The 24,411-nt window shown below is 51.0% G+C and overlaps 2 protein-coding genes across 28 annotated transcripts in view; one reads left to right on the forward strand and one right to left on the reverse strand.

Moving 5' to 3' along the window:
• Window positions 1–16,145, forward strand: part of SH2B3 (SH2B adaptor protein 3) — a 38,510-nt gene extending 22,365 nt beyond the window's left edge. The window contains exons 3-8 of one of the 2 annotated variants that reach the window (XM_019814546.3): window positions 11,454–11,555; window positions 11,654–11,745; window positions 11,836–11,930; window positions 12,034–12,248; window positions 12,342–12,513; window positions 12,682–16,145. In XM_019814546.3, the coding sequence (XP_019670105.3) occupies window positions 11,454–11,555; window positions 11,654–11,745; window positions 11,836–11,930; window positions 12,034–12,248; window positions 12,342–12,513; window positions 12,682–12,977 (972 nt within the window). In that variant the 3' untranslated portion in view covers window positions 12,978–16,145. The remainder of the gene's footprint in view (window positions 1–11,453; window positions 11,556–11,653; window positions 11,746–11,835; window positions 11,931–12,033; window positions 12,249–12,341; window positions 12,514–12,681) is intronic. The other variant, XM_045041558.1, reaches the window with a different exon arrangement.
• ATXN2 (ataxin 2) overlaps window positions 1–24,411 on the reverse strand; it is a 145,822-nt gene that overhangs the window by 11,015 nt on the left and 110,396 nt on the right. For 6 of the 26 annotated variants that reach the window (XR_006587891.1, XR_006587881.1, XR_006587884.1 and 3 more), the window contains 5 exons: window positions 21,638–21,783; window positions 20,733–20,960; window positions 18,207–18,375; window positions 16,448–16,585; window positions 15,535–15,689 (listed from right to left, as the gene is read on the reverse strand). Coding sequence is in view for 9 of the 26 variants with exons in the window: in XM_045041550.1 (XP_044897485.1) it covers window positions 17,330–17,358; window positions 18,207–18,375; window positions 20,733–20,960; window positions 21,638–21,783 (572 nt within the window). In the remaining 17 variants the exon portion in view is untranslated. Of the gene's footprint in view, window positions 1–5,297; window positions 5,316–7,717; window positions 7,934–8,367; window positions 15,690–16,447; window positions 16,586–16,722; window positions 17,359–18,206; window positions 18,376–20,732; window positions 20,961–21,637; window positions 21,784–24,411 lie in introns of those variants that run through there. The other 20 variants (XM_045041550.1, XM_019814545.3, XM_045041552.1 and 17 more) reach the window with 16 other exon arrangements.

Here is a 24,411-nt window from a genome sequence, read left to right on the forward strand (position 1 = left end):
GCATGGGAGGGGCAGAGAAGAGGGGGAGACACAGAATCGAAAGCAGGCTCCAGGCTCTGAGCTGTCAGCACAGAGCCCAACGGGGGGCTCGAACTCACAAGCCACGAGATCATGACCTGAGTCGAAGTCAGATGCTTAACCGACTGAGCCACCCAGGCGCCCCTGACCATTCCTCTTTCTAAAAAACATTGAGCTATAAGTCACATGACATCTATGTTAAAGTGCAGTCCATTGGTTTGCACACACCATCACCACTGATATCAGAACATCTCCATCATCCTAGAAAGAAACTGTACCTATTTAGCAGTCAGTCTCAGTTCCTGTCCTCACCCTCCCTAGCCCCTGGCAACCACTAGTCTCCTTTGTGTCCTATGGATTTTGAACTGTTTCTCTTACATTTCTTGCTCATATACATTTTTCTGTGGCTTACAAGCCATTTACAGCAATGTCTGCCTTTTTCTTATTGATTTGCAAGAACTTTTTACATGGATATTAGCTGTCTCATGTTGCAAATATTTCCCTGGTTTGCCATTTGACTTTTGAATTTCAATCCTCAGGGTCTTCATCTCTGGAGGTTTTTAAGTCTACAGGGATCTTTTCCCTTACAGCCTTGTTCTTTGTCTTTTCTGCTTAAGGGGCTTCCCACCCTGAATCAGATAAATACTTGGGTTCTCTTCCAGTTTTGTCTTGGTTTTCTTTTTCACTTTTAATTATTTAATCCATCTGGTTTTTATTCTTTGTGGCTGGTGTGATTTCCTGTTGTTTTTCAGTGTCTGGGAGATGCTGCGTGTGAAGGCGTATCACATAGAAAGCACTCGCTGAACGCTGGCTAGGGGTAATGCCACCAGGCCCTGTCCCGCCACGCTCACAAGGGTGGGGGTGGGGTGGGGGGAGCTCCCAGCGTGGTGGCGGCTGCAGCTGTGACCCGGCCGGCTTCTGGCTCCCGCCCTTGTTTCCGGCAGCTCCTGGGCTCGGAGCCCTCCTGGCGCCCCAGAGGCCCTCACTTTCACCTCTCCTGAATCATCGTTCTTAGAAGGCGGGCAGTGGGTCTCGCTGGGTGACCGGGGTCGAGCGCCCCTCTCCTCCGGTGTGCTCCTCCACCAGGGCCCACGACAGAGGCTGCTTCTTAACCACGGCTTTTCCCACCCAGCCGGCATGGCGGACACGGGGCTCTGGCTGCAGCTGAAGCCTGTGACACCGGGATGAGGGGCATTCCCCCGACTGCTCTGACTTCACAGCAGGGCAGGCGGCTGCGGCCACCTCATCGAAGCCCCGGGGAGGGGGCTGGCCAGCTCCAGGACCCCTGGCCCCATGACACCTGCAGTGATCACCTGCAGTCTCCAGTGGGCCCATCAGCTTTCTTCGGGGCTCGTCCCCACAGTCTGCAGAGCACGCCCTCCGGGGCAGCAGGAAGGCCCAGCTGGGCAGTGTCTACTTTGATGGCACACCTGGACACGTGATGTGACCTCTTGAAGCTATGGCTTCCCCTTCTGTCTTGACCACAGCCCGGCACTCAAGGCTTGGGGTGTCCCTGGGGACCGAGGTGGAGCAAGCGGCACTGTGAGGGCAGGGCGTAGCCTGGGGCAAGCTGTGGATGGGGACAGAGTGCATGGGCCTTGGGGCTCTGAGCCCATATGGGGGCAGGGAGGATTCCTGGCGGGGACTCTGGGAGCAGGATGTGGTTGTTCAAGGTGTGGGCTCATGGCAGCTGGTCTGCAGCGGTGGGGGGGGGGGGGGTGCGGAGGGGGGGATGGGGTCTGGCTGGGCCCCAATGACCCTGCTCAGGACCGTCTCTGGGCCTGCTGAGTGCTCCCAGACTGAGATGCCACTTCCGTCTGCAAGAATGTTCCAGGCCACCCAGGACATAAGTTGAATTGATTGAAGCTGGTTGCCAACCATCCTGTGACGTCCACCGACTCTTCACGGTGGCTCAGCTCCAGGGTATGGACAGTTGTTTATCCTAATCTGCCACCCTGAGAGCCAAGGGTTTTGGCTAGGGTGGTGCCCTATGTGGAGGGCACAACTTGAGTACAGGTGTGGAAGGGAGAAAGCCCGGAGGTGTCAGCATGTAGCCCAGCTGCTAAGGGTGGGGGGCCCTGGCTCCCTCCATTCCCATCCCTGCAAGGCCCTGTCCCAGGTGGTGTCGGGTGTGGTGACTTTTGTGACCTTAACGGGGGCGGGGGGGGGGGGGCAAGATCAGCTGATCAAGGTGCCGATGGTTTCACTTGTTCACTTACACCCACGAGCCGGTGCAGGGCATGCGGAACTTCCAAGGGTGGTTCCTCTTAAGCCATGCCCCCCCTAAACTTGGGTGTGGTCCCCCATGGGCCGAGCTCGCAGTGGAAGTTCACCCCCATCCTCACAGATGGTTGGTTCATCCGTGCTCGGCCACTCTTCGTGAACCAGGGCACCCGCATCTCAGGAGGGGATCCAGTGAGTGTCAGGGGGATCCCAGACTGGTTCTGTGTGTTGGGGGTGCTGCCTCCCTCTGAATGGGATCTCCATGTCTGGGTGTTTGTCTCTGTCATGGGAGGTTGCTCTAGCATCTAAGAGGAGCTTTGTGTCCCTGTCATTGTGATTCTGTATAAGGGGTTGTCTCCATCTCTCTCAGAGGGGGCTCTGTGACTGTCACTGTGAATGTGGCATGTGGGGGGGACCCTTATTGGGGTTGAAGGGGAACTCATTCCAGGTGGGGCTTTAGACAGGCCCCCATCTCCTATCTCAGTATCGTTGGCCAATTATCCACACTATAGGGGCTCCTTAGGGCCTGTGAGGGTCTCAGAGTGGGGGAAGGGGAGGGCAGGTGATGGGGACTCTGTTCTTATAAACAGGGTTCTTACATTTGAGGGTCTTGTGTCACCAGAGGCTTTCTGGGGCTGGGGGGGGGGGTGTCTCTGTTTCTGGCACTGGGGCAGGGATCCTGCTTGCCAGGTAAGGGGGGAAGCGGACTTGATCCATGTGGCTTTTCCAGAAGCTTCTCCCATCCCTTTCCTGTTTCTCCTGAGAGAGGGCGTAAGGCACAGGGGGCAGACCAAGTCGGGCAATCTGGCTCAGTGAACTGGGTGAGTCTGGGGGACTCCTGTGTACTCAGGCCACAAGCAGGGCCACTTACAGAAGCCCTGGTGGGTGGGTTCCATTTTCACCCCCATTTTACAGATGAGGAAGCAAAAACACAGGAAAGTGATTTATCCTGGTTCACCCGAGAAGTGGCTGAAGCAGGCATGGGAATGCCTTTGGGCGGGGGGGGGGGGGGTGGGGGTGGGGGCTGGGGGGTGGGTTGGGGCTCAAGGAAGGAAGTGACCTTCCAACATTTGTTCAGCCCCTGGAACTGGCTCATTGCCTTCAGTTTGCCCCCAAAGGAGCCAGGGAACAAGGGGTGTGAGATAACTCACCACACCCCACATGTGCCTCCGCGCCCCCGCATCTGAGGGCTGGGGCCCCAGGTGCCCACCCAGCTACTCAAGTCCCTCATCTGACAAACCCACTCCAAGCCCCTCCTCTGGGTCAGACCCGGTGCTGGGCCCCAGCTCAGAACAAGGTTTGGTGCCCTGTCCCCGCCCCCAGAGGAACTCCCAGTCAGATGGTGGGGGCAGCTGCCTCATCAGGAAGTCATGGCCAGGCCTGATAAGACCCGTGCTGAGGGAGAGGCACAGGAATCGCACTAACCACGACTTAGTGACCAGAGAAAGTTCCTTGGAGGAGGGGAGGCTTTCTCTGCCAAGGCCACAGTTTGGATCAGGCATCATGTTGCACATGCAGAGGGAGAACACAGGGGCTGGGAAGAACCGTCTGGATGGAGGTGGGCTCTGGGGCTAGACAGACAAGGGTCTGAGCCCCAGCTCTACACAGCTCCTCCTGAGGTCAGGGTCAAGTTCGTTTTGCCCCTCAGGCCCTCCGCTTCTCCATCTGTAACTGGGGGGTTACAGTGCTGAGGTGGGGTGTCACGTCTTCCTTTCGGCCAGTCCTCTGCCCCTGCCAGCTGCAGCCCTGGGAGGCCCAGCTCCTGTCCCCAACTGTCTGCGTGTCCTCCAACCTCACTGCCTTGAAGTACCCGTCACTCCTGCACAGCCCCCCGGTTCCCAGCACTCAGCGATCCCTGGCAAATAAAAGGCCAGTGAGGAGTACTTGTGGGAAAGAAACTGAGCACCTACATTCTGCCTCACTGTGCTCGGTGCTGGGGATGCTGCGTGAACAAAACCAAGTCCCCACGAAGCCTGTTTCACAGGTTGACAAATGCAGGGAAGGGAGGAAAGGGGGCTATGTGGTTGTGACCGTGTATTTAAACACTGTGGTCAGGAAGGGGCTTCCTGAGGTGGCAGTAAGGTTTGTGGGCCAATGGGGGACTGTCTCTCAGAGGAAGCAGCAGGTGCAATGTGCTTGGTACACGCAAGGTACACGTAAGAATGGTCACAGCCAGGGCGGCACTAGGACAGGACAATACACAAGGTTGGGAAAGTCACAAGGACTAGGTGGTGCAGGGCCTCGTAGGCAATGGTGAGGACTTGGGCCCCTCATCCTCTAGCGGGGCGCCCCGTGTGCACCTCCTCTGCCCCCAGCATTGGCCATTCTGTCTCTATGGGATGGACAGAGCCCAGTGCCTGGGAAGGAGGGACGGAGAGGGGAGGCGGGCGTGGCCTTCCCACCCAGCACTCCTCTCAGGCGCCAGCGGGTTTCAGATCCACCTCGGGCTCCTGTTAAAATGCAGACCTCAGGTTTCTTTCCAGAGGTCACAGGCCAGCTGGCTGTAATGCACCCTTTGTGTCATGACCAGTAGCCCTGGAAGGTTTTCTTAGCCTTGGCACTGCCTTTGTGAAGTGGGGGACGGGACACCAGCCTCACGGGTGGCCATAGGAGCACAGAAGGCCCCCATCACTGTTCCTCATGCAGACTGATGGCCCAGAGCTGGGTGGCAAGGGTCTTCTCATGAGAGTATCACCATACCTAATGTTAAGGATTATGCTTTACAATGACCTTCCTACCTCCGTTCTTCAGTATGATGCTCTTTTCTGCGAAACTGGGAAAAAAATTTCAATGGCGGTGGCTTATTAGTCCAGAGGCCACTGGTGGACAGCCTGGGCCCTAAGGCCTGGCACATAATACATGCTCACTAAAGGCGGGGGGTGGGGTGGGGTGGGGGGGAGGCTGCCAGCATCATTTCTAGCCACAGCCAACTCCCCTGCCATCTTACGGATTTGGCTGTACCTTCTGGCCTCGGAGTGTTGGCTCTTGCTATTCTCTTAGCCTCCAATGCCTTTCCTTCCACCTTCTCCACTCTGTGGTGTTCAGCAAACATCTACAGCCACCTATTCTGGGCCCTGCTGAAGACAAAGATGGAAAAGGAGAGAGACCCTCCTGAGCTCACAGTGTGTAAGTGGGGAGATAGCTGTGTGAGCCAAATGCAGGCAGACACGGGGAGTAACGAGGAGGAAAGCTTTCTCAGGGAGAGGCCTTTTTGCTTCTGAGCAGATTGAATCTCTCTAAGGCCTGTGCTCATCCTTCAGGACCTTTCCCTACCCAGTGGAAGCACCTCTGCACACATTCTATCACCAGATTCTCATGGGAGATTAGTGGCATTGTTAGGTCTTACAAGTGTGAGGACAGGCTGGACAGGTACCGTGTGTCCACAGAGAACAAGGCAGAGTTGAGATTCAGGGCCAAGACTAATTCCCAAGCCCTAGGATGAGAAGGTTGCTAGCTTCTGAGTGAACACTGGGTGGCTGAAGTCAGGGGAACACTTGGGTTCGACAGATTTCTCTGTGCTGGCACCGCTCAGAGCCTTAAGTGGACTGTGCATGGGATTCTCCATGCACAAGACGCTGCCCTCTCTTGGAGATCCCTCCTTGCACTGGCTGTCAGGTAGCTCAGAGATCTGTAAGAAGTGGAACTCTGTGTTCTAGCAGTTGTCTCCTTCCCAGTTGAGACCCCTATAACCAGACTTAAAATTGGGTGGGGGGGGGGGAGGAATAAAACTGGGCCTTTTCTTTTTTTGGTATTTAGACTGGTGTTTTGATACCTATCGATAAGACTCAAATGAACATTTTTCCACAGTGATGTCTCATCCTTTGTTCATCTAGGCAACACCTACTCAGGCTCTGGGCAGGAAGTGGGTGGGGGGTGGCCCAGCCATCTCTGACCAGGATCTGGAATTTGCTCTGAGTCTTTAAGTTTTCAAGCCCTTATCCAAGACCACCTCCCATCCTCCCTCTTCCTGGGAGGTAAATGTCCCCACGTTACTAAGGAGGAAACTGAGCTGTGGTTAGTGCCGTGCCCAAGATTCCAGAGGGACTAAGTGGAGCCAGGACTTGTCTAGCCACCTCGAGCTGAGCTCCAGGGCAGAGATGCTGCCTAGAGGGCACCAGTGCTGTGGCACAAGTACAAGGCTTGGACCTAGATCTTCCTGTCCCGTTGCTGTCCTCTGTAGGAGAGGGGTGAGGGCCCTAAGTACTGGGAGAGAGAGAGGAGGCTGCCAGGGGACTGGTGTCGTCTGATGGATTCCAGATGGTGGGATGCCTCTCCTCAAGGCTTGCACTGGATGGAAGCTTCTCCAGTGGCCAGGTAGGATGCAGTAGATGGGATGAGGCCATTGTGAGGGCCTGTACTGCCCACACCACTGGGACCTCCATGCCAGGCTCTTTGCTACTTGGCTGTGAGTTAGGTGCTGTCTCCCCTTACACCTTCCCGTGGAGGGGGGAGGTTAAGCACTGTGCTGGCCCAGCTAGCAGGTATGTTTCTATCAAGGTATTCAGCGTGAACTCCCTGGAACTTCTGATCTTGCCATTTGCACATCTCTGCCTTAGAACAAGCCCAAACTGACCCCCACAGCCTCAAGAGTGCATGGAGACTTCTGGGGCACTGCTGTCACTACCTCAATGTGTGACACAAGTTCCATCAGCCTCTGTAGGTGCCCCTGTGCTTCCCCCCCCCCCCCCCCCCGGGGCCTTTGTGGTGAGGCCTCCTGGTGCCTGGGAGCTCAGCTATGCTCTCTTTGTAGCTGAGGGGAGGCCATGTTGTTTCTGTGGCCCTTCACTGCTTCCCCCACCTGTCTGTGTGGGTCCTTACCCTCTCCTTCATGTTGGTACCGGTCTCCTTTACTATAGTAGAAATTCTGTGTGAGTCAGGGACTGTGTAGTTCATTCCTGCTGAGAATGGGGGTACTGGCACCTGGAGTTCAGAGAGGGCTTGGGCCAGACCCTCTGCTGGGGTCTTGAACGAATGAATGGTGACAGGCCTCATTCAGGGCAGTTGTGGGGACACGGCGGAGTGGGGTACAGCCTGTTACCTTGGAAGACTCTAGAAGGGTCCAGCAACGCTGGTAGCCCCTGCCCCTTAGCACAGCAGCTCATGGGACAGTTTCCAGTGACAGTGTGAGGGAAAACAAGGCCTAGGGAGATAGGAAAGGTGTGGTTCCAGTGGTCACTCCCAATCTGTCTAGGCAGATTTGAGCCCAAAAGTCCCACCGGTGGGGGCAAGGAAGCTCCTGGGTCAGTGGGAGTCGGGGAGGACAGGTAAACCCATATTGGTTGAGGCAAAAACGTCCATCGTATCCTCTAAAAGTCCAGGAGATGACAAACCTAGAGCCAGAATGGTGCAGCCTCATAGAAGCACTTGGAACTTTCTGCCTTGTTTTAATGTCCACTGAACAGACCAATTGTCCTCTGAGGGCTTACCTGCCCTCTGGCTCATTTATGTTCTTTAACTTTTAAAACAAACTCAGAGGTACTGGAGCAGCTCACTGTATTATCTGCATAATCACACTGAAATACATTTTATTTTAATACAGATTACATTTTCTTTTTCCTTTATCTTCATCAGGGCACTTACACAGGTAGGTCAGGTTACATATCAATTTCATTGCAGGATGGTAAGGAGCAGGTTACAAAGAGGTTCTGTAAGGTTGAAAGAATGCCAGGTGTTATCTCCAGGTCCTGGACCCCTAGGAGCGGAAGGTGTAGTCCTGTAACACTGTAACACTACAGGCTTTATCCACCTTGGGCGACCTCAGACCCCAGTCTAGAAATCTAACAGCTCTTTATCAGGCCATTTTTTTCGCTTCCAATAGCTCCCCCAGTCGCCACACCTACCAACTGTGCGAGAAGAGAGCTACTATTAAGTATCTCTACGGGGGTGCCTGAGTGGCTCAGTCTGTGAAGCGCCCTACTCTTGATTTTGGCTCTTCATGATCTCACGGTTCATGAGAGTGAGCTCCGTGTCAGACTCTGCTCTGACAGCATGGAGCCTGCTTGAGATTCTCTCCCCGCCTCCCCCACTTGCATGCCTGAAAATAAAAACTTAAGTCTAAGTATCTCTGCTTTACAGATGACAAAACTGGGGCGCCTGGTGGCTCAGTCGGTTAAGTGTCCAGCTGCAGCCCAGGTCACGATCTCACAGTTCGTGAGTTTGAGCCCCACGTCATGCTCTGTGCTGACAGCTCAGTGTCTCCCTCACTCTCTGCCCCTCCCTGGCTCGTGCTCTCTCAAAAATAAACACCAAACAACAGCTGCCTGTCCAGGATTATACAAGAGGAGGCAAGGACAGGACTGGATAGGACTGAACAGTAACACCTAGAAGGATGAGACAAGTATAAAGCCTAGATACAATCAGCTGTAGAAATGCCAGCCTTATGGTGGGGACAATGTCAGAGCTGATCTGTAGCTTTGCCTTTGAGCTTCCTAGCAGCCAAGGCAAAGAAAGAAATAGGTTATTCCCCTGGAGTCACAGTGAACCATTGGAAAGCTGCCAGCTTTGTGGATACTGGGAGCTGGAACTTACTCCCCAGTTGTGGGGGTGGGGCTACGTTGTGTTGACATGCGACTGCTTGTACCACAGTATCTGGAGCGGTGCAGCCATTTCAATCAAACTAACGGTCGGGTAGCTGCTAACACAGCCCCAGAGTTTGGGCTCAGCGCTCCATCCCGGTTCTGTCTCATCACACTGCTCAACCAGAAAGGCAGCCACTGGTCCTTCTACATATGACTAGTGCTCCCAAGTCCTGCTCTGGGGCCATCCAGCTAGGGCTGTGGCCACAGGCTGGGTTTATTCTGCCCCATGCTCTCTCACTCGCCTCCAGCCTGGGCAGAGCCTCTGGCCTCTCCCCACCTCCAGACAGCACAATTTGATACATCAGCACTGGGGTTCAGGAGCCACGACAACTGGGCTGGCTGGGGCAGCTCTCCCACAGGCTGCCTGAGAAGAGTCAGGAAGAACCCGTGTCATCGTAGCCAGTGGGCAGATGGGAGCCAGCATCTGTGCAGCCAGGGCTGGCTGTGGGTGAGGAGGGGGAATCCTCTCTTTACCACTGCCTGCCAGGTCAGCAGTTCCTCAGCTGCTGGGGAGAGTGCTGGCATGAAGGCCCCACATTCAGAGTGAAACCAGTGGCTTTGCTGGTTAATCTCAGCATTCACCCTGGGGCCAAGGCCCAGAGCAGAACCGAAAGGGAGACTAAGCCTGTTCCCCTCTTGGCCTGGCCTACTTCCTCCCAGTGATCCTGAGGGCCCAGAGCCAGTAGGGAGGCTTGGGGGCCAAGCAGAGCCAACTGCAAAAGGAGAAGGAAGGAAATAGCCTTGTACCTTACCCATTTTACAGAAGGGAAATAGAGGCTCTAAGAGGCTGGCTGTGAAAGCTGCCAGTCCTGCGCACTCTGGCACGCCCAGGGACCATGTAGGTACTGCACAAGACTCCTGTGTTCCCCACATGTCATGGGCTCCCATCCCAGGCTGAGAAATTGGGGTGTGGGGGAAAACTTGAAAGATATAAAACACCCTGGCTGGCACTGGTCGCTTAGGGCTGGGATCGACTGAGCTTGCTCCCTCCTCCATAACATCAGTCTGACGATGCAGTCCACCACGGGTAAGCGTCAGGGGCTCGGCTCCTAGCGTTGTCACTCCCCCCAGACTGCTGGGGGTGGGCCTGGATTGGGAAAGAGCCCCAGTCTGGCCAATCCTCTCCTGCCAGGCTGCTCCTTGCCTCCTTGTTCACCAGCGCTCCAGTGGGTGGGGAGGGGCTGAAGGCAGGTGGCCTGGCCCTAAAGATACCATCCTTCTATCGGAGACTCCTGGTGCCTGCATGTCTGAAGCAGTCACACGCACGGCTGTGGGTATGGGCTCTTGCCCTGCTTTCTGAAAAGGTAACTTCCGCCTGAGATGTGGAGGTCGGATTCCCCTCAAAGCCACAGCACCAAACACTAGCCTTTGGGCCTGCCTCGTTTCCATCTCTCTGCCTCTGCCCCATGCTGGCTTGCTCAGCCTGGTCACCTGGATGTCTCCTGGCCCCAGGGGAAGAGAAGAGGTACTGGAGGCAGGGGCCCAGTTGGGTTTTCCCATCAATTCCCCCATCATCTCTGCCTTCTTCCTTCGTTCTCATCTGCTTTTGGCCTGTGCTGGGAGCAGCCATTGATCATCTCGTGACCCTGGAAAAACAATCTCATCAGTCTGATCACAAAGGGAAGAGGAGGAGATGCTGGCTCCCTGGAAACAGGCATCTGCCAAGGTCAGCTCCTGCCAGGTTGAGTCAGAAAAGGTGCTCTTGGTGGCAAAGCAGTAGGGGACCACCTCCCACGCACTCCGAATCCCTGTGTATGCTGGACGTCATGGGAGCCTCCCGGGCCCAAGGTTTTGTGTCAGTTTCCAGCTGGTTGTAACTGGGGCCAGATTAGGCTTTGCCTCTTTAGGCATGTTGGCAGAGGCCCCAAGAGCCTGTGGTTAAGCTACTCTGCTACCCCTCCCCCCGGCCCCCACACCCTGTAGCCAAACCCACCCCTCCTTATGCTCAGATTTGAAGGCAGGCAGATGTGGGAGTTTGAGGTTCTAGGCTGTATGCTGTGGACAGAGGTTAAAACCGATCTACCCTCTTTCAGGCAAATGGCTTCACCTCCAAGAAATTGTGTTTCTTGTCTTTAAGATGTGGTGACATCATGGGTTTCCTATGGCTGATGTTTGGTCAGAAGCCTGCACTAATGGGGAATTGACGCGGGGCAGAGGGGAGAAGCTAAAGGCAGGATGATCACCCAAGCCCCTGGCAGTCAGCACCACACAGGGAAATGTGACTTGGATCGGATGTCCTCGTGTCCACTCTCCAGGTCTGTTTTGATGTGACCTGGCTGGATTCGGTGCTCTTTGTTCCACCAGTGGAAGGGGAGACAGATGTCAGCAGGCAAACACATGTCACAGCTGGAGTGTCCACAGGTTCAGGTCAAGAGGGCGTTGGCCCTCATCGCACTTTGGTTTCTGTAGGTCGCAGTGTTTAGGGGGTGAAGTCAGTGTTTAAGAGGCTATGGGAGAAGGGCCCTCGGCAGGCTTCTGCAAACCGGGATGCTAGGCCTTTCCCCAGGCCTGGCATCATGAGTGCTCACTTGGCAAGCTAAGCCCCCGGGAAGACTGCAGAAACACACAGAGGCCTGGGTGGGTGAAGGGCCGTGAGGGACAAACCTCAAGTGTGCGCCTTGGTCTCCTACCTAGAGTTCAAAGCCCAAGCTACAGGCAACCTGCACCAATATCCAGGAGGTCCGGCGATGCACACGCCTCGAGATGCCAGACAACCTCTACACCTTTGTCCTGAAGGTGAGTGACAGCTTTCCACACCCGGGGTGGGGGTGGGGGGGTGTCATACATTCACACACCTGAGGCACCCACACACTCGCTGCTTTCCTCCCTACCAGGTGAAGGACCGGACCGACATCATCTTCGAGGTGGAGGACGAGCAGCAGCTGAATTCCTGGATGGCTGAGCTCCGGGAGTGCACAGGCCAAGGGTGAGGCCCCAGAACATAGGGCTCTACTCCTGGCACAGCCTTTCCTGCTCCCCCGATCTACCCAGATCCTAACCTCAGCCTCTTCGGCAGGCTGGAGAGCACAGACCCAGAGACACATATTCCCTCAGCCCTAGAGCCTGGCACGTCCAACTCTCCGGGGGGGAGCACGGATTCCCTGAACCAAGGTGAGTGGGTCTAGGCCTCTGTCCTCCATGTAAGTCAGAACCAGCTTTAGCCCAGGACATCAGGCACCCACAGGGGGCCATCATCCCCCATCTTGTCTACCAGGTGCTTCTCCTGGGGGGTTGCTGGACCCAACCTGTCAGAAAACAGATCACTTCCTGTCCTGCTACCCCTGGTTCCATGGCCCCATCTCCCGAGTGAAGGCAGCTCAGCTGGTTCAGCTGCAGGGTCCGGATGCTCATGGAGTGTTCCTGGTGCGGCAGAGTGAGACACGGCGCGGAGAGTATGTGCTCACGTTCAACTTCCAAGGCATCGCCAAGGTATGGGGCACGGCAGGCGGGCTGGTCCCCCTGCCCCCAGGTTGAAGGCCTGCAGCGGCCAGTGCCTGAGCCTACTGTACTCGCCCCCTGTAGCACCTGCGCCTGTCGCTGACCGAGCGGGGCCAGTGCCGAGTGCAGCACCTCCACTTCCCCTCTGTCGTGGACATGCTCCACCACTTCCAGCGCTCGCCCATCCCGCTTGAGTGCGGTGCTGCCTGTGACGTCCGCCTGTCCAGCTACGTGGTAGTCGTCTCCCAGCCACCAGGTGTGACCCTTGATAAAGGGGGTGGGCGGCAGAGGGAACCAGGCAGAGGGTACACGCTCGCTGCAAACCCAGAGCCACAGCGATGGTTTTGTGTTCTTTCGACATTTAGCCCCTCTGTCACATTAAGACTGACAGCGCCGGTCTCTCTCTTGGTCACTTGTCCCCCAGGTTCCTCCAGCACTGTCCTGTTCCCTTTCTCCCTCGCGCACTGGGATTCGGAGCTGGGCCTTCCCCATCTCAGTTCTTCTGGCTGTCCACGGGGGCTGGGCCCGGAGGGTCTCCCAGGCCGATCCTCTCCCCCAGAGCAGATATTCCACCTGGTGCCTTCACCTGAGGAACTGGCCAACAGCCTGCGGCACCTGGAGCCTGAACCCACCAGTCGAGCCCGGGACTCAGACTACGAAATGGACTCCTCCTCCCGGAGCCATCTCCGGGCCATAGACAACCAGTACACGCCTCTCTGACGGGCGGTGAGGAACCCTAGGCCTCACACGTGCCCCCGAGGAGCACAAGCAAGCGGAGATGTGAACTTGTGAATGTAACCTTCTTTCCTTCCTTCCAGAGAGAGATTTAAGGGACACTGTTAACTGCTCGTTCCAGTTTGGATGTGACCCTTCTATTAGGCCTGTTGAAGGGCCTCCTATAAGTTTTATCCATCCATCACCTGGCTTTCTCCTTATTGTTTACAGATGTAGTTCTTGTTCGCAGAGGCCGCGAGCTCCCACCCTGGGTCCCTAGGACCGGTCCCCATCCCTCTTATAGGAGGTGGTGGGGTGAGGGCCAGATCTGGCAGGCCGAACCTTGGTTCTCTTTTTCACTGACACTGTCACAGCTGATGACAGACTTTCGGGGGGGGTGGGAGGGTCGTCAGGAAGCCCAAAACACTAACAAGCCCTGGATTCACCTACGGTTCACCCATTGTGGCCTCGGTCCACGTGGAGGCCTGCCACTCCCTGTGCCGTAGGTGAACACATCAATCCTGCTCCGACTCAGCTTCGGGACAAAGCTCAAGGTTAAAATGATTTTAAACACTTTACCTCAGATTAACTTTTCAAAGGATTCAGGTTTCAAAACTAAACCATTGCTTATTTTGTTGCACTCTTTAATACTCATGCGATTTTGCAGTCTGAGACAGCTATGCAAACCCTACTTGACTTGTTCCCAGTCTGAGCCAGCATGCCTGGCTTCTGTGTCTTTTGCATCCTCAGGACAGTCACCTGCTGCTGAGTAGCCACTGTCCTTCCTAAATGTGGAGAAGTGAAGTACATCACCCTTTCAGGGAAATTCAGGCAACTACTGAAACAGGGTGGCAAGGAGGAATTCTACCCTGGTGCCTTAACGAACAAAAAAACTGGATTCTGGTTTACAGTAGCTTTATGGTTAAACCAGTTTACCCAAGGGGTGATAAGGGGCGAGGAAGGAGCAAGCAAAAAGGGAGGAAGGGCTCCTGGCCCCTTTCTTCTAAAAAATCCTTCACCACCAGGGCTGGCTCGGAACCCCCCCCCCCCCCCCCCCAAGCATTTAACGGCTGGCTCATAAACTATCCCGCAAGGTTTTGGGCTTGTTCTTGAATCAAAATGGGAACTAGGAAATCTGGTGCCACAACTAGTGAGAAATTCCTTTAACAGCCCACACTCAGTGTTCCGTTCCAGCTGCTTCACTTGAGGAGGAATGTGTGTGCGTACACACTTGGGCGCACATCTCCAACAGCTGGGGGGTGGGGTCCTGCAGTTAAATCTCCATCTATACTTGCCTTTCACCAGGGATAGAATTCACAGGGGGGCTGGCTCCTCCCAGAACTTTCAGGCAGAGGCTCAGAAACAAGGGGGCAGTGACAGAGTGGAGCCAGCTGCTCTGGGTGCCAGCAGAGACATTTGACACAGTCACCAGGCTGGCTTCTAGGAAACTGAGAGTTTAGCACAACTTAACATTTATAGACACATCACTCAGAAACTAAATTTAAACCCTGGCCTACGACTAACTACTGCCTGCCTTATCTGGGGTGAGGGTTTGGTTTGCTCCCTCTAGCCATTCTCTGTGCTCCCAGAGGTCAGACTTCTGTAAAAAAAAAAAAAAAAAAAAAAAAAATTGGGGGGGGGGCGGGGGAGGAAGCAGTCCCCTCTTCACCACTTTAAAAACCAATGCTCCTGAGTGTTTTCACAGATTGCAAAGCAGATCCATTCCTGATCCAAATCAGTGGTCTTTTTCTAAGGACACTTTTCTTTCCTTTTCTACACAAGGCATGTTTCTCTAAGTAATGAATGCTAAGTGAGGTGTGATCCAGAAAAGTAAGCACTGTTCCTATTTCTCTTTTAAAAGAGAAAGCTCATTCTAGAAAGTCAATGCTGACAAGTCACTGGTACAGATTTTCCCCTTGTCTGCACAGGAAAGGGGCCAAGTAGCCAACAACCCAAGTTTTTCCCCTCCCTGTAGCCAGAAGTGTAAACATCTGGGATGTGACCTCTTTAAGGTAGGGGCACTCACTCCTTAGCTTCTCACCATACAATTCTCAGGTTAATGCCAGGAGGCAAGCCAGGCACAGCCAACCAGCAGCTCTGACCCACTGGCTACAGAGGACAAGATCAGACTCCGTGACAGATAATTGGGAGTCACCCACCTCCAGACTGCTTCGGTGTAAAGTGTTCAAGGAAAACGCTTCCTTTTTAAACATGTCTGAGTTGCCAGGACAGCTCAAATACCTCCTGAAAAAAAAGCCCCCTCATGGCCTGGGAAGAAGTGACACTGAGCCAATGCCTTTACTTTCTGCTAGAGCAGGTTCAGCTCGAGGGAAAGGCTCCCCGGGCTTGATGCCTTCACAGCCAATGAGGCAATGTCCCCGCCAGCCCATCGTGGTCACAGCATATCCCACCACCCTCCTCCTCCTGGCCCCAGTGTGACCGCTGCTGGCAGCAAGGAACCAACAGCCCCCACCGGGAGCCCAGGCTCTGAGTGCCAAAAGAACGTAAGCATCACGACCCTCCAGTTCTCTCCGGTCACAAACGACAAGGACAGCCTGACTGCTCCCAGCACCATCACTCCATTCTTCCGTCTTGAATCAACTTTTACAAACTAATAGTCACCAGCACCAAAGAATTAAGTCAACTAACCTGCCTTGAATTTTAGACCAGCAATCCATATGGCTTTATCTGGTATAAATCTTCTGCCTTTGATCATTTCTGGACCGTGTAGGAAAAAGGAATAGCAATCATTAAAATCTTAGGCCAGAGAACACTATTTTTACATAACAGTTTCTTTAACCTAAAATCAAGGCCTTGAACTCTTCCCTAAGTGTTGCCGGGGATTCCTTCATGCTTTTAATTCAGGGCTACATCTCTTATCGCACATGTCATGTGAGCTCCAACATCTCCCACAGGCTAGAGGAACTTGATAGTATAGTATCCACTGCCTCTTAACAAGGACACATCTGACATCCAGCGTTTGCTTGGAATAAGCAGCACATTGTAATGACAGAGTAAATGGATCCATTCTGTATCATCATAGGCAGAAAGTATTTGGCAAATTTTTATGTATTGTTTATGTACTGTACAAGTAACTTATTCTTGAATAATGCAGATTTTGCTATAATGTACAAACTGCTACACGGGAATTAAAAAAAGTTTTCAGAATCTTGATTTGTTGCCACAATATTTAAAGCTCTATTATAACAGGACTGTGGTCTCTGCAAGATCCTTGCTCTGCTCAACTACTTGCTTTTCCCTTTGTCCTCCTCCCACAAATTTGGAACATTAGCAAATGCTTGTGAATCTACAGCAATAAGGTACTTTGTGCATCACTGCTTTTCAGCTCTCGGGATTTATCAGTTTCTTTTTAAGCAGTGTCTCCTGCCCTCTACTGGTAAAAGATGGGTGAATCAGGAAGACTTGTGACTAACAACACTCATTTGGGTTCAGGAGATATTAAAAAGGAAGCTTACAGAACCAGCGTCAGGCTGAGGATGTGGGATCTCAGTGCTGCCCAGCTCTGGCCAGCCTTCCTCCTTCTGGAGCGGACCTTTATCCACCAAAGAGAATGTCTCAGTCTTGTCTTTTTCTAGAGATACCTTGAACCAGAACTAAAGGTGAAGAAGAAAAGTCATTTGACAACTAACCTTCCAGGATTTAAGAAAGTACACTCAGCCCTCCTGCCTTGATATGAAGTATCCTATAACAGAAACATCTTAAGCTTGTACAAACACACACTAACTTGGTATCAGTTTTTAAAACTTTTTTTATTTTTTAATTTTTTTTAAGTTTTTATTTTATATTATCTACAAAGTAAAAGTTTTTTCCCTTAACTTAAAAGTTGAACCACTGTAGACAGTGATCACTTCATCAAACTTGATTTATAAATAATAACCCGTCATTTTGACGGTAAGAATTTACTGAACCTTTGTCAAGTTTAGTAAAAGGGCGTTCCAAGTCTTGATTTTTTTTTTTTTTTTTTTTTTTTTTTTTAGCAGTAATAGCAGCAAGAATCAACTCTTGTTACTTCTTTTGCTAGCTGATGTGTTCATGACTTTCGAGGGTCATTAAAAAATAAATAACTTCCAGTTTCAGCAAGCAGAGCTGGGGTACTCGCGGGACTCTGAAACAGCATATGGAATTATGGAACAGCCCACAAGTTCCTAAATGCCTCTACTCGGTCCAAATATCTTCCACTGCAAGTGAACTGTTAGCATTCCTATTGGATGTTACAAGAAATCAACATATATTTTTTAAAAACAAAATAAATGAAATTCTAGTTTTCTGTGCTTCCAGTTGGTAGAAGCAGTAGAAGGGAGGAGGGAATTTGGCCTTTCGGTTCCTCCAGGGCAGCCTTACAACTGCTGTTGGTGGTGGGCTTGTACTGTAAAAAAGAAAAGTGAATATTTAAACAGGAAACTGGCAACACCACACATTAGCCTAGTGTCTCTGCAGCACACGACTGTAAACTATCCTCGTGCTACCTGAACAAGACTCAAAATTTAATCCACTCTTCCCCCTCCCATCTGCACCAAAAGGGGAAGGGGCAGGTGGGTGGGTAGAAACAAACCAGTCAGATGGAAAACCGCTTCAGATAAAACTCCCAGAAGACTTGTTGCTCACGGGGTAGGAAAAAAAGGCCTTAACATACCCCCTCCCCAAATACCAGCCAAGCACCAGTATTGCTTTCAAAGTAACAGGTTAGACTGTGAAATATTGCCATGGCAGCCATCAAGTATTAGAGCACAATCACGGGGCATTCTCTCCCTGTCAGGGCATAGGCTGGAGCTAATGCTACACTCAAAACCAATCCACACACAGCACACTTTCTCATCAGTAGTATTCTCCAGAGCTACAATCAAACTCTGCCATGGTGGTAACCACCCCCGTCAGACTGGGGAGGGGGAGACTAAGGAAGGAAAACGCTGCCCTGTCCAGCCTCTTTAACAAGGAAGGCCAACTGAGTCCTAAGCATGCGTCAGCCACACAGAATGCTGCTGCTGCTTCTCATCAAGCCAAACCCTGTATACCATCAGAACACACACAGACTCAGCTCCTGGAAGCCTCAGGCCCTGACACTGAACTGATCGTCACAGTCCCTCCTGTGCACGCTCTGGCGGGTCTTGCTAGTTCTCAAATGCGGGGCTTGAAGCGCTGGCCCTGCCTGCCATTCGACCTGTGCGAGCAGAATGCTTTGGGGTGCCCGGCGGCCCCTGCACACACACGCCTCACCTGAAGGGTGCGTCATATAGGGGAAATGCGCTGTTGTCGAGACTGGAATGGGCTGTAGTGCACTTTGAGCGAGGGCGGCCTGGGGACCGCCGGGTGGCTGTGTCGTCATTAGCATCATTGGCGCATGGGCAGTTGGATGAGAAGGAACCATTCCTGACTGTACATGAGCCTGAAACAGAGAGCTCTTTTACGCATACAGGCAACATCTCCAGCTTAAACAACATGTCAACTGTGTTCCTTTCATTGGGCTGGTGGGGCAGGAAAGGCCGACAGGGGGGCCCTCAGGGCCCTTTTCTCTGAGCACATGCCCTAGTGGATCATCAAGTGACCTACTGACATGCTTCACCCTTCAGCGGGTCCAGGGAGGCTGAGGGAGCAGGCGCCTACTGAGCCTGAGTAAAAATAAGGGCTGCAACATCCTGGCCTTCAACATTTCTGATTGCTGGATTCTATGTATGTGGGGCAAGGTCATCACAAAGCTCAGACATCTGATCCAAGGGCAGCTTTCTCAACTTAATAGGAGGTGAGATGCAATGATGCTTCAGAATCTGGCTTCCAAGTGGGACCTGAAGTAGTTTAAAGACAACCTCCCTTTTAAATAGGAAAGCAGATAATAAGAGTAATCCATGGATTACTTAGCCCTCTCCTTGTCTGTCCCTCCCCTCTGCTTCCTGCCGGCACACCAGTACATCTCCGTGAAGAATGAGTCAGGGCAGCGAAAGACGAGTTGCTCAGGCCCCTTACTGTAAGAGACGTGCTGACCGAGCAGGAGGAGGAGTCTGCAGTAAATGGCGCCAGTGAAACGGGGAGGAGTAAAGTGAAATTATCTGGGCCAGACCTGTGTCCCGAAACTAAGTTATATGATAACGAGTGCAACCTGGTTTCACTGTCAAGTTGGAAAGGTTTCAGCCAGCCCAAATCACTGGATCCCAGCTCGGGGTGGGGGGAGTGGGAGTGGGGGGGGGGGGGGACTTGGCAGGGCCAGGAAGAGCCCTCCTTTCCTGCCTCCCATACTGTGCACTGTTCTAGACCACAATAAGCCTTGAATGAAATGCTCTTTTTACTCTTACGTATTCAAATGGGCCCATGGCAGATCTGAACTTCCCCAAAGGGGTTAACCTTTTTCTCTTTCAGCACAAAAAACACAAAAGTGAGGTTTTAGGAACCCCAACTTACATGTAAATTCACATACCTACTTAGCCACCAGCCTCTGCTAGCCATCTACAGGACCCCAGCTCTCATGAAGCTCCTAATTCAGCCAAACCATGCTGGCCCACACCTGACCAAACTGGCTCCCCTCCCCACTATCAAAAGCAAATCATCCACTGCAGTGCGCCATACTACAGAACCCTCACTTGTGCAGAGGACGCCCAAACTTCCCAGAGCTGTCGAACTCTAGTTACAAGGTCGCATTCTGAGATTGAGCTCCAACTGAGTCACATCTTCAGCCCCCAGCACACCAGAGCCTCAGTGGTGCACTATCTAACATGAAATGGAGTTCAGTGAGGCAGTCTAGCTTAGACCTCCCCAAGAGAGTTCTGTTATGAAAGCGGCAAAAAAAGACATCAAATACAGCCAATTCACTCTGAACAGCTCCAGGGAGGGCCTCAAGGACAGCATTAGAGCCCAACTTCAGTGAAGCTCCTTATTAAGATAATCCAACTTGGCCCTTGATTGCACTGGACTTTTCTCAGCAGCTGATACAGCCAGCAACCATTGAGATGGCAAACCATACCCTTCAACCATTAGAGGCTTACACTGGAGGTGAGCTCCAAAGTGGCTCCCAGGCTGCTCTTTAAGAAAAGTGGGACACCTGAGTGCTTCCAACTTCTAGTTACACTGCACCAATGTAACAAGGCCAAGCCTTTTCAAGAAGTACAACATATGGTCAAAGTGGGTGTACCAACAGGCAAGGAAAACAAATGGAGAGATTTCTCCGAAACTCGTGTGACTAACATTCAAGCTGACAGGCCCAGGGTTGTCACCTTGGAGAGCTGAGAATTTGTGAAGGCCCACCCTCCCTGCCAGACTTCTCGTGTGTTTGTGTGTGTGTGTGTGTGAGAGAGAGAGAGAGAGAGAGAGAGAGAGAGAGAGAGAGAGAGAGAGAGACAGGGAGAGAGAGGGAGGGAAGGAGAAAAGAAGAGGAAGAATATATATATATATATATATATAAAATATATATATCATATATATAATGTGTACATACATAGCAGTGAAGCTATATAAACATAGCAAAGCAGACACAAGAAGGACTGGGTTGCATTCCAAAGTCAGAGATATTTTTAAGGTCTAAGATGGGAAACATTAAAGGACTGACCAATCAGCAACTTCACTGATCCCATTACAAAACCACACGAACATTCATTTAGGGCCAGATCACATGTATTTGAGCAGGAAAAGGGAGACAGGCAAATGGCATCACACACAGGGTTTCCTAGCTTGCAGAGCATCTGGCTCCTTGCTGCTTATCTGATAACCTTCATATTCTACTTGGTCTTCAGAGAAAGTTGGCTAAAGCTGGTTTACCTGAGGTACATGGGCCATGTGGGGAGGATTGGTGTATGCCGGCTGAACATGAGAAGGATGAATCGTAAAGACGGTCTGTTGTGCTGTTGGGAAACTATTCTGTGGCGACTGCGTATTGGAGGCAGGGGTCATGGAAGGTGGGGTTGGTGCGAGCCCCGCGTGGTAAATGGCTGACTGCTGCTGTGGACTGGCCAGATGGAGCGCCTGGGCGGCCTGGTGCTGATGGTGCTGCAAAGCCACAAGAAAGAACTGAGAAAACCACTTCTTGAATGAAAAGCAGTTAAGGTCACACACAAAGCTGAACTCTGCATATGAAAGCAGGCTCCACTGGGTCCATCCAAGATGAGGGGCAGTGGAAAGAACCAGAGAATGTGCAGGGTAGTAGGAGCATGGCTGGGGTGGGGGTGGGCACCTCCGGTTCAGAGACACTCCTTTCTGGGCGCAAGCCCTTATAGCCCTCAGCCAAGCAGAGGTAAAACAATACCACTGCCCCAGGGAACTGAAAGATATCAAAGAGATCCTTAACTGCTCCCTTAACAAACACCACTGCAGAAGCTAACAGGAAAAAAACTCATTGTATAATCATCAGTAATGAAGTTAAAAAAAAAAAAAAAAAAGCCCCAAGCATATTCCTTATGTGATGTTAAATTAGATTTTTCAATCAATATTTCCAGAACTTGCCCAATCACCTTATTCTCAATATGTATCTTAACAGGACTTAACAGTAACAACAACAAAAAGCAAATCCCAGGAGCACAGCCTGCAGAGCTGTAGGCTGGCTCCAAGAGGCAGAGCTGCATGGTGTTTTGATCACGTGATACTGAGCATTCTGCCCCGCACTGCACAAAACGCTCAGTAAACAAAATGAGGACACAATTCTACAAGACCTCGGAGTCTCTCCTTACCTGAACCGGACTGGGTGCAGGATGACTTCCACCATGTTGGCTTTGCTGCTGTCCGGTGGGAGTAGCTGAAGGCTGAGGATGTGGAGTATGTGGGTGCAGGGTAGCATTAGGGTGCGCATACTGCTGAGCAAGGGAGCCAGTGGAAACTGAAGTGGAAGAAAAAGGGTGTGTACGGTCGACATCTAGGACAGTCTCCACTGCTCCCCTAAGCCTCATCAGCTGAGCTTTCATGATACTCAGTGTCTAACTTATGCTCTTTACCAAACTATTTTACTCCATTTAAATCATCCATTTTCTTGAAAAAATAAGTGTGAAGTTATTACTTAACAATCAGACTAGCATTTATATAACACAGCTGTATACATTTTATGAAAATCTAATTAGTGTAAATTTACTCTTAAAACAGTCACTAGGTTCTCCTGAAAAAGCAACTTAAAAGCATAGGCAGAAATCATTCTTTCTCTTTTACACACACACACACACACACACACACACACACACACACACACACACTCTTTACCTCAAGGCCATCATCTGGCTAACCTCACCATGCTACTGCCCTGGAGTGGGCACAGTGTCCCTAGGCACTGACTGTATTGGGGCTGGGAGTAAGGGCTGGATAAGGTATGTGGCAAGGTCAGGGCTCTATTTTCAGGGCCAAATGACCACAGTCTCTCCCAGCTGATCACAGAAGTCACTCAGTTTATTCCCTGGGCCCTCCTTGCTCAAGGATCTCTCACCTTTGCTTTAAAAAATCTAGTAAATGGAATTACCTAAACTATGTGGAAAAATGAACTCCCTTTAAAGCATCCCAGTCTTTAGAAAGATTCTTACTAGCTAGAGTAACTTCAAAGAAAATATGACAGGCCACTTTAAGTAAAAATGTGTTCATTAAAGATAACCCAAAGCCAATCCTTTATGAATCTCAGCAAGGACCATACCTTGATACAAAACAGGGAGATTAGGCATAAATTCATTTGTGCACGTATTCCTAAAACAGCAATGTGAGAACCAAAATCACAGTAAGATTAATTCATTGCTTCCAGTGACTACTGACAACACACGGATATAAATCTAACCATGAATGGCGATGAGCTGCGAAGTGTTCTCAAGATACATCCCCAGCAACAGGGGACTTCCAGACTTCTTCTCAAAGTCATCCTAAAATCCCTGAGAAGCTAAGCCCATTCACAGAAACAATTCCCAAATAGCTCCTCATGTACCTCATACACACAGACATACAGGGGACTGACAGGGACAAATAAGCACTGATTTGAGATCAAGCACTCTAACTCTGGCAGTCTAAGAGGCATGACCGCCAAGAGTCACTAGCAGAGGTGGCACCGGGCATGTCCCGTGGAAACGTTATGCTAGGTTTAGGCACACGAAGCAATTCTGCAATGCTTGACACTGTAGGGCCAAAGGCCACCGACATGCCGGCCTAATTCGTTATCTCCCCAACTGTGTGTGTGTGTGCGTGCGTGTGTGTGTGTGTGTGTGTGTGTGTGTGTGTGTGTGTGTGTGTGTATGTATGTTTTAAAAGTAGGCTCTACACCCAACATGGGGTCTGAAATCACAATCCCAAGATCAAGAGTTGCATGCTCTACCTACTGAACCAGCCAGGTGCCCTATATATATGCACCTTTTAAAAGAGGGAAGGGCGAGGCAAAGAGCCAGTGCTAGGATCACCTGTGCATCCACTGCCAACACCAGAGTGGGCATTAATGAATATTCATGAATGCCCAGATTAAATGAAACACTTTGGTTTACACACTGAAAACATTTCCCTAATTATAAGAGTTAACACACACTGGAATATATTAAAAAGGAAAATTGTGGCAAGATACTCTCTGGGTGTTTTTAGGAAGTCAGTGCCTGTCTTCTGAGAGTTGGGAAGAATGATGTGCTGATTTCCTTAACTCCACGGTCCCACAAGTCAATAAAAGTCAGTTAGTGTCTTTCTTCTAAATCATTTGCTTATTAGAAGACCATTTTCCACTATCACATTCACTAGGCTAACTTTCAGAACCCCTCTAAGTGTCTAGACATTGACTTGGTCTAAAAGACTTGACATAAATTTTGAACCGGACTCTACTCCTGCAAAAATCTTAACACTCATTTTTCAAATGTATTTTTAAATAACTAAAATAGCCACATGTAGCTAGTGGCTGCTGATTAGGCAGCACAATTTATAGCATACTTTCATCATAGAAAGTTCTACTGGATAGTGACGTCTGAAATCATTCACATTCCTTTTCTTCCATCCTTCATCCCTCTTCTTTCTTCGTTTTCCTTTTTTTTTTTTTTTAAAGTAATCTCCACCCCCAACATGGGGCTCCAACTTATGACCCAGAGATCAAGAGTAGCATGCTCCATAGCCTGAGCCAGCCAGGCACCCCTCGTGTTCCTTATTTTCAAACTACCAGCATTAAAATCCTCCACACACCCCAAGCTTCTGAAATGTTTCATTTGTAACAATACTAAATCTATCCAGGGAGAAGCAATTCCTGAATCCCATATTCTATTTATGAGGTTTCATAAAGAGAGAGTACAGAATCTCAGAGTTTCTATTTTTTAAACTTTATTTATTCAAGAAATGTTTGTAGTTTAAGTGACTTTCTAAGCAAAATTTTAAGGAACTAAAAACAATAAATAAATTCTAGCTGGGTGCTGTCTTACTAATTTTCCCACATAGAAACAGGACCTCACTAAGAGAATAATTATGTCTTTACGTCTCATAATGAAGTAATTCATCAATTTAAAAGGGTTAAAAT

The sequence above is a fragment of the Felis catus genome, chromosome D3, assembly GCF_018350175.1.
Source record: "Felis catus isolate Fca126 chromosome D3, F.catus_Fca126_mat1.0, whole genome shotgun sequence".
In the NCBI taxonomy this organism is placed as follows: domain Eukaryota; kingdom Metazoa; phylum Chordata; class Mammalia; order Carnivora; family Felidae; genus Felis; species Felis catus.